This window comes from Danio aesculapii, chromosome 1 (assembly GCF_903798145.1).
Source record: "Danio aesculapii chromosome 1, fDanAes4.1, whole genome shotgun sequence".
NCBI lineage: Eukaryota > Metazoa > Chordata > Actinopteri > Cypriniformes > Danionidae > Danio > Danio aesculapii.
This window is the reverse complement of record NC_079435.1, coordinates 55546346-55563847: the sequence shown is the minus strand read 5'-3', so window position 1 is coordinate 55563847 and position 17502 is coordinate 55546346. Positions and strand designations below refer to the sequence as shown.

Here is a 17502-nt window from a genome sequence, read left to right as displayed (position 1 = left end):
TCTCGATTTCTGCTGCAACATTCGGATGGTAGGGTCAGAATTTGGCGTCAAAAACATGAAAGCATGGATCCATCCTGCCTTGTATCAATGGTTAAGGTTGGTGGTGGTGGTGGTGTAATGGTGTGGGGGATAATTTCTTGGCACACTTTGGGCCCATTAGTACCAACTGAGCATCGTGTCAATGCCACAGCCTACCGGAGTACTGTTGCTGACCATGTCCATCCCATTATGACCAGTGTACCCATCTTCTGATGACTACTTCCAGCAGGATAACGCACCATGTCATAAAGCTCAAATAATCTCAGACTGGTTTCTTGAACGTGACAATGAGTTCACTGTACTCAAATGGCCTCCACAGTCACCAGATCTCAATCCAACAGAGCACCTTTGGGATGTGGTGGAACGGGAGATTCGCATCATGGATGTGCAACCGACAAATCTGCATCAACTGCATGATGCTATCACGTCAATATTGACCAAAATCTCTAAGGAATATTTCCAGTATCTTGTTAAATCTATGCCATGAAGGATTAGGGCAAAATGGAGTCCAACCCGGTACTAATAAACCTAATAAAGTGTACCTTATAAAGTGGTCGGTGAGAGCAGTTAAGCCTTTAAATGTCACTTTAAGCTGAATACTAGTATTCTGAAAAATACCTAGTAAAATATTATGTACTGATAAAAGAAATGAGTTATTAAAACTATTGTGTTTAAAAATGTGTTGAAAAAATCTTCTCGCGTTAAACAGAATTTGGAGAAAAAATATACAGGGGGGCTAATAATTCAGGAGGGCAAATAATTCTGACTTCAACGTTATACAATGACCCTTGGCTGTTTTAGAGTTAAAGCAATGCCTTTTTAAATCGCATGACTGGCATGGGAATAGCATCATTGAATGTCTTATAAATAAGCTGTGATTTTGCATTTCTCTGGTGATGGAAGCATGTAATACCTCCAGGATTCGGTCTCCAGACTTGAGCCGGCCGTCTTTCACAGCTGCTCCGCGGGGCAGGATGCTCTTGACCATAATGGGTCCTGGACCATGAAGGGACGAGTCTCTGGTTACCACAGTGAAACCAAGGCCCTCCGTACCTGCAGACAGAGGAAGGCCAGAAACATTCAACATGCATTTAATGACCCAGTGAAGCAGACAAATGGATTCTTAGGGTTTCACTAGTTTGCTCAGAAGTGAAGAAAACAAATGCCGCACCAGCTTTTAAGCAGATTTTATAGTATTGTATGATGTAAAATAATATTATTCAAAGGTTCCAGTTACAAGAAACAGTGTACACGTACTGTACGTTAATTGTGTTATCAACTAAAAACTAAAATGTTGTAAAAAATGATGTTTTTGAAATGTTGAAAATAAACAAATATAGAAGCTTGTATTACTATTTAAAAAAATGTTATTCAATTAAAATGTTTATATACAAAGTTTTTATCTATAAAATAAAAGAAATAATATCTATATAATATATAATTTATATTATAGAATATAACATATATAATATATATGTATAATATGAAATAAAATATAATATATAAAACTTTTATTAAATTAGATTAAAATATTTGTGTACAAAGTTTATTTATAAAATAAAATAATACATAATAAAATTACAAATAAAAATCAATGTAAAATAAAAGTAAATTAAAATAAAATAAAAAGATACTTATTTTTTCCAGTGCTCTTCAGTTTAAAACCGGTCAATAAAACTGAATAAAACTCAGAATGAAAAAAAAAAAAAACATCCATTTAAATTGAATTATTATCTTTAATATTTAAGTCTTGTAAAAAATAATATCAATGAAAGTTTTTTTACATGAAAAAATTAAATAAATGTATATATATATATATATATATATATATATATATATATATATATATATATATATATATGTATATATGTATATATGTGTATATATATATATATATATATATATATATATATATATATATATATATATATATATGTGTATATATATATATATATATATATATATATATATATATATATATATATACACACATATATATATATATATATATATATATATATATATATATATATATATATATATATATATATATACATATATACATACATATACATACATATATACATACATATACATACATATATATATATATATATATATACATACTTTACCTTTCATGTCTTTTAAATGGTAAAATTGTGCATTGCACATGCAATAAAAATCTAAGAAATTTGATCTAGACACTTTTACAACAAATATGTAAATAATATTTTACTATCTATCCATTAAATATTTAGATTTATTTGAAGACTATAGTTCTATTATAAATTAGTTTTTCCCCAACACATTTCACATATTTATAAAAACCAGCATCATCAGATTGTCAGAGTACTGTCATCAAAACCAATAGCATTGCTGGTTTTTCATTGGCTGATTCTGATGTCTATAGAGCAAGGTGGTGGATATAATGTCAGTATTATATATTGCTGTAGCCAGTTTATTCATGACAATTCATATTTGTTAAAGATTATTATTAATATTATTATTATGTTATTTGCACATTAATAATAGCTTTTATGATATTTTGTTTGGATTTGTCCACCTGTCGTTTTTGCATACAAACCCATCACCACATAAGGGCAAGTAGGAAGTGTGTTTTGGATATCAAGTATGGTGGTAGCTCCTTTTTTAAATTTTTTTTTTTACCACACTGTGAAAAGGAAGCTGATATATTCAAATCAGCTTCAATATTGAATAGATAGATAGTAATCTATATAAAATAACATAAATTTTACTATCTATCTATTCAATATTGAAGCTGATTTGAATATTACAGCTTCATTTTCACAGTGTGTGTGTGTGTGTGTGTGTGTGTGTGTGCGTGCTGGTTATTATAATTTTTTAAGTAAACAGAACTTTCATTGATGTTGATTTTAAAAACTTATTTGTTTGTTACAAACAAAAATAGAATATACAAATCAAATATATAATGCGTTTAGTAAACATATTTATAAATTAAATCAAAATCAATGTATTGACTGGAGTGCGTACAAATGAACCTCAGTTTCCTGAATCCACGGTCAATCGGATAAGGATGACATCACATACAGTGAGGAAAATTAGTACTGAACACGTCACCATTTTTCTCAGAAACATATTTCTAAAGGTGCTGTTGACTTGAAAGTTTCCCCGGATGTAGGTAACAACCATAGAAACACAAATATGCAAAGAAAACAAAACTAGTTAGTTAAGAAATTAGTTATGTCTAATAAAATAAAATGATGCAGGGAAAAAGCATAAAACACATGAAGAAAGAAAGGTGTAGAGAGGCAGTAAAAGCCCAGACAGCAGCTGAAGTCTCTCAGTAGTTCTTCAGCAACCCTCTTCCCTTCATCATTGTGAATTAATATTAGCTGCTTCAGTTCAACATCTTCATTATCAGGATGATGAATATGAAACCAGGGTGGACATTTCAGCAAGACAATGATCCAAAACACAGCCAAGCAAACTCTCAAACTATTTCAGAGAAAGAAAATCAAGCTGTAGAATGGCCCAGCCAATCACCTGACCTGAATCCAATAGAGAATACAAAATAAAGCTCAGATTTGACAGACGAGACCCACAGAACCATCAAGATTTCTACACCCTGTTGAAGTCTGTGGAAAACTCACACCTGAACAGTGCATGTGACTTCATTCTCCATATGAGAGGCGTCTTTAAGCTGCCATCACCAATAAAGCCTTTTCAGATTGTTTTTGTTTGGATTTTACTTTTATGTTTGGGTTTTTACCAAAATCTGGTTCAATTCCATGTCCACAGCTCCTTTAGAAATACTATTCCCACTACATGACGTGTTCAATACTTATCTTCCTCGCTGTATATATAGTCAAACACAATGCTAGCATACAGGGAGCAGCTCTAACAGACTACATCAAACTCATCTGATCTGAGTTGAGGTCAAAAGGTCAACAGTGCACTGATGGAGGCCCTGGACTGATAGCCTGTGTTTAAGCTGTGGGTTTCTCGGCAGAGGTTTGCACACCTCCGGCTCATCTCCACCCCTGCACGTTGATAAATGTTTCCTTACGGGGATTAGACAGCTCTGCACTTTAATTTCACACGTGAACACATCTACAGCAGAGAGCAGGATACAGGACGAGGAGAAAGAGAGGGAGAGAGATGGTGTGAAAGAAGAGAGATGGAAACAATGACAAAAGGTGTGGTCTGAAAAATAAAATGATTAGAGGAAGTGGAAGGCAGTGGACAAGAGGAAGCTGAAAGAATACGCCTCAAAAAGCATGTCAGGGTCACATGTCTACTAAATATGAATAGGGGTATATGAGTAAAATAAGTATTTATGGAAGATTAAATATTTATTTTAATATGTTTTTATGCATTGAATTATTAATTTCTGTATTTATTGCATAAACAGCATCATTAATTTTATAAATAATTATATTATAATTTTTGTTCAAGTTTATTTATGTTCAAGTTCATTTATTTATAAAGCATATTTAAAAACAGCCACAAGACTGACCACCATGCTGTACATGAGAGAGAGTAAAATATAAAGACAGATTATAAAATAAACCAAGAGAAACGACTGAATCAATTTAAAAATGAACCAATAGAAAATATTAAAAGGCCAAGCTGAACTGATAAGTTTTTAGACGTGATTTAAAAACTGATATGTTTATATTATTATCATATTATATTAATTTTAAAATTCAAAGAAACATAAATATTAATATTTTGCTACTTAATTGTTTTTTATTTATTGGAAAATTAAGATTTATTATTTTTTAAAATTTGTTCTATAAATATTTAGAGTAATATAAACAGATTCTCATCACTGTAATACATACAAATAATGTTATTAGTTTATATATTTATTGAATACAAATATATATACAGTTGAAGTCAGAATTATTAGCTCCCCTGTTTATTTTTTCTAGGAGAGGAGATTTCCTCAACACATTTCTGAACATAATAGTTTTAATAACTCATTTCTAATAACTGATTTATTTTATCTTTGCCATGATGACAGTAAATAATATTTGACTAGATTTTTTTCAAGACACTTCAATACAGCTTAAAGTGACATTTAAAGGCTTAACTAGGTTAATTAGGTTAACTAGGCAGACTAGGGTAATTAGGCAAGTTATTGCATAATGATGGTTTGTTCTGTAGACCATCTGGGAAAAAAAGCTTCAAGGGGCTAATAAGTTTGACCTTAAAATGGCTTTTAAAAAATAAAAACTGCTTTTATTCTAGCCGAAATAAAACAAATAAGACTTTCTCCAGAAGAAAAAATATTATCAGACATACTGTGAAAATTTACTCGCTCTGTTAAACATCATTTGGGAAATATTTTAAAAAGAAAAAACAATTCAAAGGGGGTTTACTAATTCTGATTTACTGAAAGAAAACTAAGATTTATTTATTTTAAATTTATTCTATAAATATTTAGACTCATGACTTTACAATGTACAATCTCGTCACTGTAATACATACAAATAATGTTATTTATTTAAATATATTTTTTAAATATAAATGTAGATTTATTTTGATATTCAATGCATCCATATTAGTATTTAGGTACAATATAATTATAACAATCATAATGATGTTAAATTTGATGTATTTTTGTATTTTTAATGCAAAATCATTTTTTATTTATTAACAAAATTTAGGATTTTTAAGAATAACATGAATGTTATTTTTTACATGCTTTTATTATTTGATTGCATTATTAAATTCTATATTTATTGCATAAACAGCATAATGATTTTTTAAATACTTAGCTTATCATTACTGCAATCATTTATTGCCATTTAAAAAAGTTTTTTACTGCAAAGACATTTAGATTTATTTTAATATTCAAAGCATGAATATGAATGTTTTAATATATATATATATATATATATATATATATATATATATATATATATATATATATATATATATATATATATATATATATATATATATTATTTCTTTTAAATATATATATATATATATATATATATATATATATATATATATATATATATATATATATATATATATATATATTAAAACATTCATATTCATGCTTTGAATATTAAAATAAATCTAAATGTCTTTGCAGTAAAAAACTTTTTTAAATGGCAAAAAATTATTGCAGTAATGATAAGCTAAGTATTTAAAAAATCATTATGCTGTTTATGCAATAAATATAGAATTTAATAATGCAATCAAATAATAAAAGCATGTAAAAAATAACATTCATGTTATTTATTTACTGGAGAAATACAAGGTTTTATTTCTTTTAAATTTGTAATGTAAATTGATAAGTAGACTAAGATCATTAAATTCATATTGCTGCAAAGCATACAAAATTTTTTATTTATTTATATATTTATTGAATGCAAATTTAGATTTATTTTAACATTCAATGCATATATTATATTTAGTTACAGTATAATTATAACAATTATAATTATTTTAAATTGAATGTAGTTGTTATTTATTATTGCACAATTATTTATTATTATTTTATTTATTATTATTATTATTTAATTAAATTGTAGATTTTTATAAATAACACATTTTATAAGTATAAATAATACAAAAAATGCTATTAATTTATATATGTATTGAATACAAGTGTGGATTTACTTTAAGATTTAATGCATATATTAAAATAATTATAATTATTTTAAATTGGATGCATTTTTATTATTCATTATTGCAAAATTTATTAATATAATTTTAGATTTTTATAAATAACACATTTTAAAAATATAAATATTTACTTTAAATGTTTTTGTTTGTTCGTTTTATTTATTCATTTCTATTATTTATTCATTTCAAGACAGACTAGTTAGTAGTAATACCTATATAACCACTTCACCTTCATAACACAATACTATTATTCCACAATTACGACATTATATTGGTAATGAGATTGACACACTTGTACATTAAAGCGCTGCAAATGTTTAGGAATTGTTCGTACTTTTCATAAAATAACATAAATAAACAGTCATGCACACTTATTGCCTTGAAATAAGACCTGGATATGTTTCATGAGATGCACCCAGAAATGCAATAAGAGAAGAAAGGAGGGGGGAAAAGGCTTAAAGAATCATGCTAAGATACCGTTTCCCCTGAGCCTCTCATCTGCTGGGACACGTGTGCTCATTGAAGCTGAGAATTGCTCTCTCTCACACACACACACTCTTAAATGAGAGATGTCATAGAGGATAGTGGACAATCCAGCATACTAAAGATGGCAAATGATGAAATCTCCAGTCCCAGAAGAGCTGCTGACATTAAAGTTTTAAACAATAGCAGCTGTCAATCAGCTGAGGGGAATGATAAAGGCAGAAAGGTGAACGGGAAAAAGCAGGAGAGAACAAGTATAGAGGGTGCTCTGCTGCAGTTCTGACATGGGTTAAATCACACAGCTCGTGGCTCAATCGTATGGAGATTCCACGACTCAAGCTCAAAATCAACATGAAATGCCATCTACTGTAGGTACTTATCCGTTTTTTGAACACTTAATAAATAAGAATAACTTACTCGTCTTCATTTTATGTCTATAGTAGTGCGTGTTATAAACGTGATCTGTGCACTTCATTGTTTTGTAAAAGTTTATTTGTCCTTAGAATATTTAATGAAAAAAAAAACTCCCCCCCCCTCCCTTTAAATGACTTTTCTTCAATTCTGGTCAGATGGAATGCCTTTAGGATGGAGCTATCAGTCATTTAGGGTGGGGCTTTCAGTCCTTTAGGGCAGGGCTATCAGGGCATGTCTTGTTTCTGTTCTGCCTTCATCCATTCGTCAATTTTCCTTCATTTTGTTAGAAACACCCATCTTCCAACAATCCAATCAGTTTCCAAAGGATGAAATCACGCACAGTCCAACATTTTTCCTCATTTCAGCACCGTTTCAAGTGGATGTACGTCATCCGCTTACAATGGACAATCTTAGCTTCCGTTTTAAGGCGACTTTAAGTACACAAATAGGGATTCGCTTGGGTTTCTGCAACAAATATGACATTACCGCGATTTTGGCAGAAGTTTGCATTGACATTGCGCGATCTCATTTGACTGAATTTAGCTTTGTCGTAACATGAATAGTATTTCATGTTAAACCCTGTTTTTGATGGTCCAGTAAAATGTTTATTATACCCAAACTAACATCAGTGGTATTACTTTATCAGGAAAAAATCTGAACCATCTTAATCCTTGTGTTGTCTTAAGATTCTGTGCGCATGTGTGGTGTGCCAGTGGTTTTGAGGTGTAAAAATGGTTTTAGAGTTGGCGGTTCAAACTAGGCTCAAAAAAATCTGTTGAAGGATAAATGTGTGCAGCCCTTCTAAAAAATATGGAGGTACAAATTATTTATTTATTTATTTATTTACAAACTTCCATATTAAAAAAAAACATTGTTTAGTGTTTTTATGCTGTTAAATGGGTCATTTTTGGCCTGTAGCCAACTAGGGTTGTCACGATACTGGAATACGAAACCAATCGATACTGAAATCTTAAAAACATCCATTTCCTGCAAACATTTGAGCACTGTTGATCATGTTCTTAAACACTGTTGATTTGCCATTGTGTTCAAGTGCTCAACAGAAATGACTGTGATTGGCCGTGAAGGTCATCAGTTCACTGAACTCACTGCTGTTTACTGAGTGTAAACACAGATACAGTTTCACTGAACCGTTTTAAAGTCACGTCGATCATCTGGTTTGTCTATAAGCTGACATATGAGTGATTCAAGTGATCCACTGATGAATCATGACTTTAAAACTCTCCAGTGTCCCTGTATCTGTGGTTACACTCAGTAAACAGTGGTGAGTTCAGTGAACTGATTACCTTCACAGCCATTTACAGTTATTTTTGTTGAGCAAATCAATGGCAAATGAGCTGTGTTTAAGAACGTGCTCAACAGCGCTTTAATGTTAGCGGGAAATGGACGTTTTTAAAATTTCAGTATCGATTTGTACTGAAATCCAGTATCGTGACAACACTTAAGCCAACAGGAGGGTCAACAGAAAGCTTGAATAATCTGGATCAGGATCAACAGGATGACAAGAAATTCTTAGTTGTATTGGCCAAAATGCAGACTAAAGTATCTCTATGAAATCATATAGAAACAATGACTATTAGGGGTTTAACGGTACACTAAATTCATAGTTCAGTACGTAGCTCAGTTTTGTGGTCATAATTAGATACGGGTATGGTACAACAGGAATAAGAAACAAATCCCCAGTGCCAAAGCTACTTGTGATGAACAGTAGGCCTAATTGTGCATAAATTCAGCAAGCTTAAACTGAAATGTCTTCTGCAGCACCTCGCACATGAGTGGCACCCATTATAGTTGCACAACAGTGGACCAATCAGAAAACTCAGAGGCAGGGTAAGCGCTACTCGTGAGCTCCTGTGAAGAAAGTTGACATGACAACATGTAATGTAATGTAATGTAATGTGTGTATTTATCTAGCTCATTTATTGTGTATGGCCATACACCCAAAGCGCTTCACAATCATGAGAGGGGTGTCTCTCCACACCACCATCAGTGTGCAGCATCCACTTGGATGATGCGACGGCAGCCACAGGACAACGGCACCAGTGCGCTCACCACACACCAGTTATAGGTGGAATGGAAAGACAGTGACAGAGCCAATTCGGTGGATGGAGATAATTGGGAGGTCAGGATAAGGTTAGATGGAGGGAATTTGGCCAGAACACCGGGGTTACACCCCTACTCTTTAAGAGAAATGCCATGGGATTTATAATGACCTCAGAGAGTCAGGACCTCTCATCCTAAAGACAGCGCTCACTGACAGTATAGTGTCCCCTTCAGTATATTGGGGCATTAGGACTCACACAGACCACAGGTTGAGCGCCCCCTGCTGGCCTCAGTAACACCACTTTCAACAGCAACTTAGTTTTCCCATGTGGTCTCTCATCCAGTTACTGGCTAGGCTCAGCCCTGCTTAGCTTCAGGAAGTAACCGGTCTTGGGCTGCAGGGTGATATGGCGGAACTATTTCCTATAGCCTCACTGTAGTGACTGGACTGGCATATCTGGACTGACTGTATTCATTGTGGGAGCGCATGAACCATGACCATTCAAACACAAACCGATACACTCCTAATAACTTTTCTTGAATTCATCAGAAGTGATTTGACATCCCTCTTACCTTTCTTCAAATCAATCCTCATTCTCTTCCCAGCTTTTTTGGTCACCATATGAACCACTGAAGCGAGAGCCGGGCTTTCACTGTGATCCCTCAGTGTAGGTGATGTGCTGACGGGAGGAGAAGGTGTGCTGCTCTGATGATTCGACTCAATAGGGGTGTGTCTTGCACGTTGAAGCTCCTCCTCCTTTATGGGCGGAGTTTGTGAGGCAACAGGCTCAGGTGACGGCGTCGCTGTATTACTTGGAGTAAGTTTACGAACCAAGAACGGACTCTTGATTTTAGGAACCGCAGGGTTTGGTTCAGTGCTGTTGAAGAGCTGTCCGATGAGGCTCTTTTCGTAGCGTAGCTTGTTTGCAACAGGAAGCACTTCTAAATGTACAGTAGACGTAGAGGAAGAGGACATCGCTTGGCGGAAGACCTCTTGAGACCTGAAATTGCCAAGAGAGAAACCTTATGTTACTGTTCTTTAATGCAGAAGACACAATTACAAATTACAAAATTATAAAGATGTTGGAAGTAGGGCTGTGCAATATATCATTTGATCATCAATATTCATTCAATCATTTTATTTGACAAGAATTATTAATAATAATAATGCATTTTATTTAAAGGCGCCTTTCTTGACAATCAAGGTCACTGTACAAGACAGCTAGAACAATCAGTTCAAATAAAACCACAATAAAAGTCAATAGAATACAATACAAATTTGAAAAATGCAGTGGAGTTAAAGAGAATATGCTGTTCTAAACAGATGTGCTTTGAGTTTGGATTTAAATTGTGAAAGAGAGTCTAAATTCTAAAATTCTAAAGTCTAAAGAGAGTCTAAATTACAGACAAATAAATGAATACATTTAATTCATCAAGGATATACACAAAGTTTTAAAAACAACTTATTTCCATTGTGGTCTTTGATGTGAAGTACAGATTATACTACTCTTGGTAGCAGGTACACTGTGACAAAGTAAAAGTAAATCACAAATAACTATTAAAACATACTGTAAAATTCATCAATATACTACTCCGCTTAGATTTTAAACTAAAACGAACCACATTTGTAATACTTTTAATATCCACTGGCAGTTTATTCCCCTAGGATAAAAGACAGATGACCGTAAGCAGTTTAAAATGACAATGTAAAAAGACTTTGCCTAGTTTTATAACAACGTTGTTTACTCTTGATAAAAGTGCATTTAAATAAAAGGGTGCTTTATTATTAATAATGTTAAATGGCATTTTAATTTTAATGTGTCCCACTCTACTTTCTACAGGCAAATTAAGGCAAGGCAAGTTTATTTATATAGCACATTTCATACACAGTGGCAATTCAAAGTGCTTTACTTAACAGGTGTAAAAGAGACAAGTCTAAGTAAAATAGAAACAAATAATAAAAGTGATTAAAAACAGATTAAAATGAGTTAAAACTGGTATTTAATAGAATCAAATTCTTCAAATTCTTAAAAACCCTCTTTGAGATGCAAAATTCAGTTAAATAATCAGATAATGTTTAAGATTTTTCATTAACACATTCACATAAATGAGTTAACAGTGTTTTGGGACTTAATGTAAAATAAGCTTTTTTTATAATTCCTATATTCGGGATGCACCGATATGGGTTTTTTGGCCAATATCAATAACTCTTAAGATTTGGAAGCTGATAAACAATATACTTTAGCCGCTAAATATTAATATCTCAAAATGTTTTATTTTTACACAGTAAACAACTGATTTTATTTTAAAAACTTAAAGTTTGAACTGATCTTATGAACTGAATAGCCTACTCAAAGCAAAAAGAACAATACTTTTAGAATTGTAAGGGGCTAATATAGACCTATATTCACGATTTTACATAAATCAGTCTGCCAAAAACAATTTTTTTTCTTTTCTCCGCATAGCAAATTAACATGCAACCTGACTGTTGCATAAAAATAATAGGTTAAATAACTGATTTTGAACCAAAAATAAGCCAATGCCTCTGTAACTAACAATTACAGCTTTAAATGTCATTATTATAAACAGTAATGAAATTAAAATGAAAGCCAAAATGAAAACGATGCAATATCAGTTTTTAGATTGATCAATATTTTTTTAAAACAATCATAAAAAACAATGTGCAATAAGCAAAAGGTATAAAACATACACAAATAATGGCTAATATCACCAAAAGAGCTTGTCAAGGGCATAACGTTCCATTAAATGTCTTGAGCAAACTATTCAGAGTTCAGTTCAGGACGCCGCCGCAGAAAAAAAAAAAAGACTGAATTGCAGTCTTTTTTCTGTTCTACTTCAAATCCTTTAACTCTCATAGCCGTTTCAGGAACTCTTCCTCTAATAGTAGCACTTGGTTTAATCTGTCGGCCTTTTTGAAGGCTGTCCGATACTGCTGATGCCACTTAATGGGGCAATTCACACTTGTAGCGACAGAAAAGCATTTCTCTTTTGTTATGTTAAAGTTATAGTTCTGAAACTCTGCGAGGACCGACGGATAGATGGAAAAAACATGGATGACAAAAAGGTTTGTTCCCGTAGTGTTGGCGCCGTACAAGAAGAAGCGTATAAAAGTGAAAACAACACAGAAGACGGATAATGAAAGGAGAGAATGGAGAAAGAGCGGGCGGATGATTAGTAATCCAGTGAAAGCGTGACGGATGAAAGAGTCAGACACTCACTGAGCAAAGGACTTGTCTATTAACTCGGTGTCATTGATCTGCACGATGCACTCGTCCTCTTCAAAGATCTTCTCTCTCTCCGAGCGGCTGTTCTTCTCGATGGCTCGAATGTTCAGACCCAGAGTCCTTAGGTGCACAGATACAGGTCAGGTTAAAGATATTGGATGAGCACAAGAGTTGTTGAATGACTGCAAATACTGGATTATATTTGAGGTGAATAAACATTTGATGGAACTGTGACTTAATGTTTGCTTGTTCTCCAGATGTATGGAAAAACACAATCTTATTCTAAATATGTAATAAATGTTAGATTAATTATTATAATAATTGTATGAAATTAATTGCATTGAATTTTAAAAACAAATAACACAGATATAATTAAACAAATAACAGATTATTCAAATTAAAGTGGAGATATGTGAAACCTTAATTACAAGAAAAGCACACAATAAAATAAAATAAAAAAGGGATAAATAAAATGAAATAAAAATACAGTAGAAAAGCATAATATAAAATAAAAATAGAATACATTTTAAAAATTGATTAATTAAAATAAAAAAATTGAGATGAACAAATAAAATAAAATAATAAAATAACAAAATTAAATTTAAAAAAATGTAAAAAAATGGGATGAATAAAATAAAAAAACTAGAGATAAATAAAATAAAATACAAATAAAATAAAACAAAGCAAAACAGGGATGACTGACATAAAATAAAAAAATAGAAATGAATAAGATGAAATAAAATAAGAGGGGTGAATACAATAAAATTAAAAATAGAGATGAATAAAATAAAACAAGTTAAATTAAACAATATGGGATGATTAAAATAAAATTTAAATTAAATAAAACTAGAAATGAATAAAATAAAACACAAATAAAATAAAACAAAAAGGATGATTAAAATAAAATTTAAATTAAATAAAACTAAATAAAATAGAAATGAATAAAATAAAACACAAATAAAAAAAACAAAAAAGGATGATTAAGATAAAATAAAAAATAAAAATGAATAAAATAAAACACAAATAAAATAAAACAAAAAGGATGATAAAAATAAAATAAAAAATAATAAAATAAATCATAAATAAAAAATAAAACTTAAATTAATAAAAATTTAAATTATCTAAAACAAATGGAAATTAATAAAATAAAAAGGATGAATAAAATAAAAAATAGAGACAAATACAAAACACAAATAAAATCAAATTAAATATAAAATAAAGATGAATATAATAAAACAAAGAAAATAAAACATAACAAAATTAGATGAATCAAATTCAATTAAATTTAAATAAAACTAAAAAAGAAATAAATAAAAAAATAACAGTGATGAATAAAATAAGATGAAAAACAGAGATGAATAAAATAAAGCACAAATAAATTAACACACATTGTAAAAGGATGAATAAAATTAAAATGAAATAAAACAAAACACAAAAAAAGGAAAGGAAAGGAAAGGAAAGGAAAGGAAAGGAAAGGAAACTCTTATACAGTATGTAGAGAGATGTGGCGATAACCTGTTTAGTCTTACTTTGTACTTTAAATAAAACTAAGACTTATTTGTGGTAATAAGCTGAAATAAAACATGGGTATAGTTCAATTTATTTCATTTCGAGTAACAAAAAAAGAATTCAGCTTTGATTTTACTCATCAATAATGACCCTGCACAAAGTTATAGTCAATAATAAATACTGTGATAAGAGGGGAAAATAAGCTAAATGCAGGATTTGATTTGCTGTGACATCCTTTAAGACTTCAGGGTTTCCTGTGAGACCTGCACACCCCAAAACACAGTTCACCAGGCCAGCCCACAGCTCTGCCCACCAACCGAGAGAAGCTTCATTTCCATCCGGACCTCAACAGGGCGCAAAGACCCAACAACAGGAAGCAGGTCAGAGAGAACTTCCTGTCCTGCAGCACGTGTGTGTGTCCTTGCCCTGAGCAATTCACTTTTGACCTGTTTATGCCATCTGAAAGAGCCATTCACCTCGCTGCTTCCTGCAAGTGTGTGTGTGTGTGTGTGTGTGTGTGTGTGTGTGTGTGTGTGTGTGTGTGTGTGTGTGTGTGTGTGTGTGTGTGTGTGTGAGACTGTCAGAAACATTAGGATGCTGACTAATAGCACGGAAATTAGGAAAGTGAAACTTGCCTAATGGCCAAAATAATGTTGATAATGTGACATAAGTTAATGCTACTGCTGTATAATGTAAAACATAATTACACATATACTTTTTATTTGTTACATTTTAAATTAATTTAAAGGATCTTACCTTGACCAAAATCTAACAAAACATGCCAAAAACATTGTATATTATGATTAGAATGAAATAAATTGAAATGTCAATTACAAAATATTAAAGAAATTCAATACAACAAAATAACAATAAAAGCTAAAAAAAAAAAAAAACATTTTAATAAAAAAATAATAAAATAAAATCTTAAATTATATTAAATTGAATTAAATTGTATCAAAAAAAGATAAAAAATAAAATAAAAACTTAAATTGTAATGAAAAAATTATGAAATTAATTTGAATTAAATTTTATATTAAATAAAACATTTTTATAAATTAAAAAAACTTGAATTCGAATGAAAAAAATAATGACATTAAATTGAATTAAATTATTTATTAAATAAAAAAATAATAAAATAAAATCTTTAATTCTAATGAAAAAAATAATTAATTTAATTTGAATAAAATTTTATATTAAATAAAAAAATAAATAAAATAAAAACTTAAATTCTAATGAAAAAAATAATGACATTAAATTGAATTGAATTATATTTTAAATAAAAATAATAAAATAAAAACTTAAATTCCAAAGAAAAAAAATATTAAATTAAATTGAATTGAATTATATTTTAAATAAAAATAATAAAATAAAAACTTAAATTCTAATGAAAAAATAATGACATTTAATTGAATTAAATTGAATTAAATATTTTAAATTAGAAAACAATAAAATAAATTAAAAATAAAGGATATTAATAGGAAATTAAACAAAAAAAAGAAAAATAATGAAAATGAAAAAAGTAATTAAATAGAAGAAAAAATTGAATATTAAAAGGAAATTAAACAAAAAAATACATAAATAAATAAATAAATAAATAAATAAATAAATAAATAAATAACAATAAAAGAGAAAACATAAAATACTATCAAACAAATAATACACATGATATGAATAGAGTTGTGCTGAATTCACAACAGACGCGGATGAAGTGTCAATGCAAACATGCGAATAGACATTGTGTGGTGAGATATGTGCGAATATGGTAGGATTTCACACGAGTTTGAAAATTTGAACTTCAAAAGACATTCACGCCGCATTAACCAATCAGGAGCTTTATCTTGTAGGGGCATGATTATGATGTAGCACCTGTTGTTGGTGTCCCGAGGGGGAAATACTCCTGCTGACACCGGCCAACAGGTCATCAAACTGGGCTGGGCTCAGTCGGAACCACAGCTGAAAGCTTCCATCATCCAGGTATAGTTTCTGGAGGAGTTTATGAAATCAGAGCTGGGTGCATCTCTCTGATCAAGAATGAATATACGCTGTATTCCTGCCCTCCTAAAGCATATAAAGCACAGCTACTCTCTCCATAAAATCCATGTTAGCCATTCGGCAATGAAGCTAGAGTGACCGGGCAGAAAGAAGCCCTGCCCATAACGCAAATCTGCGTCTCTTGTGAGGTGAATTTGATGTGCGAATGAAGTGAATTTGATGCACAAATAAAGCAAGTAAACTCAAATATTCACGCATCTATTTACGCATGAACAGCATGATATATTCGCGCGTTCCATGTCTGGTGTGAACACAGCATCAAAGCCCAAATAGGAGGAGGAAAATAGGATATTACTAGAAAATTTAACAAAAAAAAAGAAAAAAATTCATTGAAAAATAAAAAAATATTATAATAAAATGTAATTAAAAAATTAAAGAAAACAAAAGAAAAAGGAAAAATAGGACATTAATATTAAAATAAATAAAAAAAGATAAATTATTAACAATTAAAAAGAAAAACCTACAAACAAATATTACATATGACATGAACAGTGTTTTTGTGCGTGTCTGTGTTTTACCTTCCACTTAATGAAGAGCAGTACGGGATGACTTTGATACCCAGAGGCCCATGGTCTCCGGAAATCTCCACCGTCCGCGTGAGACTTCTGCAAAAAAGAAAACCCAATGGTCACGGTGCTTAGCGGGAACATTTTTCTTAGCAGAAAAAAAGGAAAAAGGACTTCAACAAACTGAGAAATATATTTTGGAAGAGGAAAGTTTGAGCGCAATGCAATTACATTAGCTGAACAACAGTCACACGTCAAAATGACAAGCCAAAAGACCATTACGCTAGAAACTGTCTTGGATATCAATGGAGTGCTGCTCCTGTCGCCTGCATCATTCGGTGCTCTCCAGGTGTGTGTGTGTGTGTGTGTATGCGCGTGTGAGTGTGTAATGTTATAGCGTTCAATCACACTATTCTGACCTTGTGTTTCCATTAAAACACATAGAATATACCAGGTTTTCTTATTTACTCAAAGTTGAGTGCTGTTTGTTCATGCAAATGTGTTTCTGGTTGCCTATGTGTGTTAAAACTTTGATATGTGGTGGTTATATTTGTTACAAAGATGAT

The 17502-nt window shown here is 30.9% G+C and overlaps 1 protein-coding gene across 1 annotated transcript in view; it reads right to left on the bottom strand.

The window, feature by feature from the left end:
• pard3ba (par-3 family cell polarity regulator beta a) overlaps nucleotides 1-17502 on the bottom strand; it is a 278096-nt gene that overhangs the window by 153450 nt on the left and 107144 nt on the right. Inside the window, 4 exon segments of the mRNA XM_056453859.1 lie at nucleotides 953-1092; nucleotides 10198-10625; nucleotides 12864-12989; nucleotides 16949-17035. Of these exon segments, the coding sequence (XP_056309834.1) occupies nucleotides 953-1092; nucleotides 10198-10625; nucleotides 12864-12989; nucleotides 16949-17035 (781 nt within the window).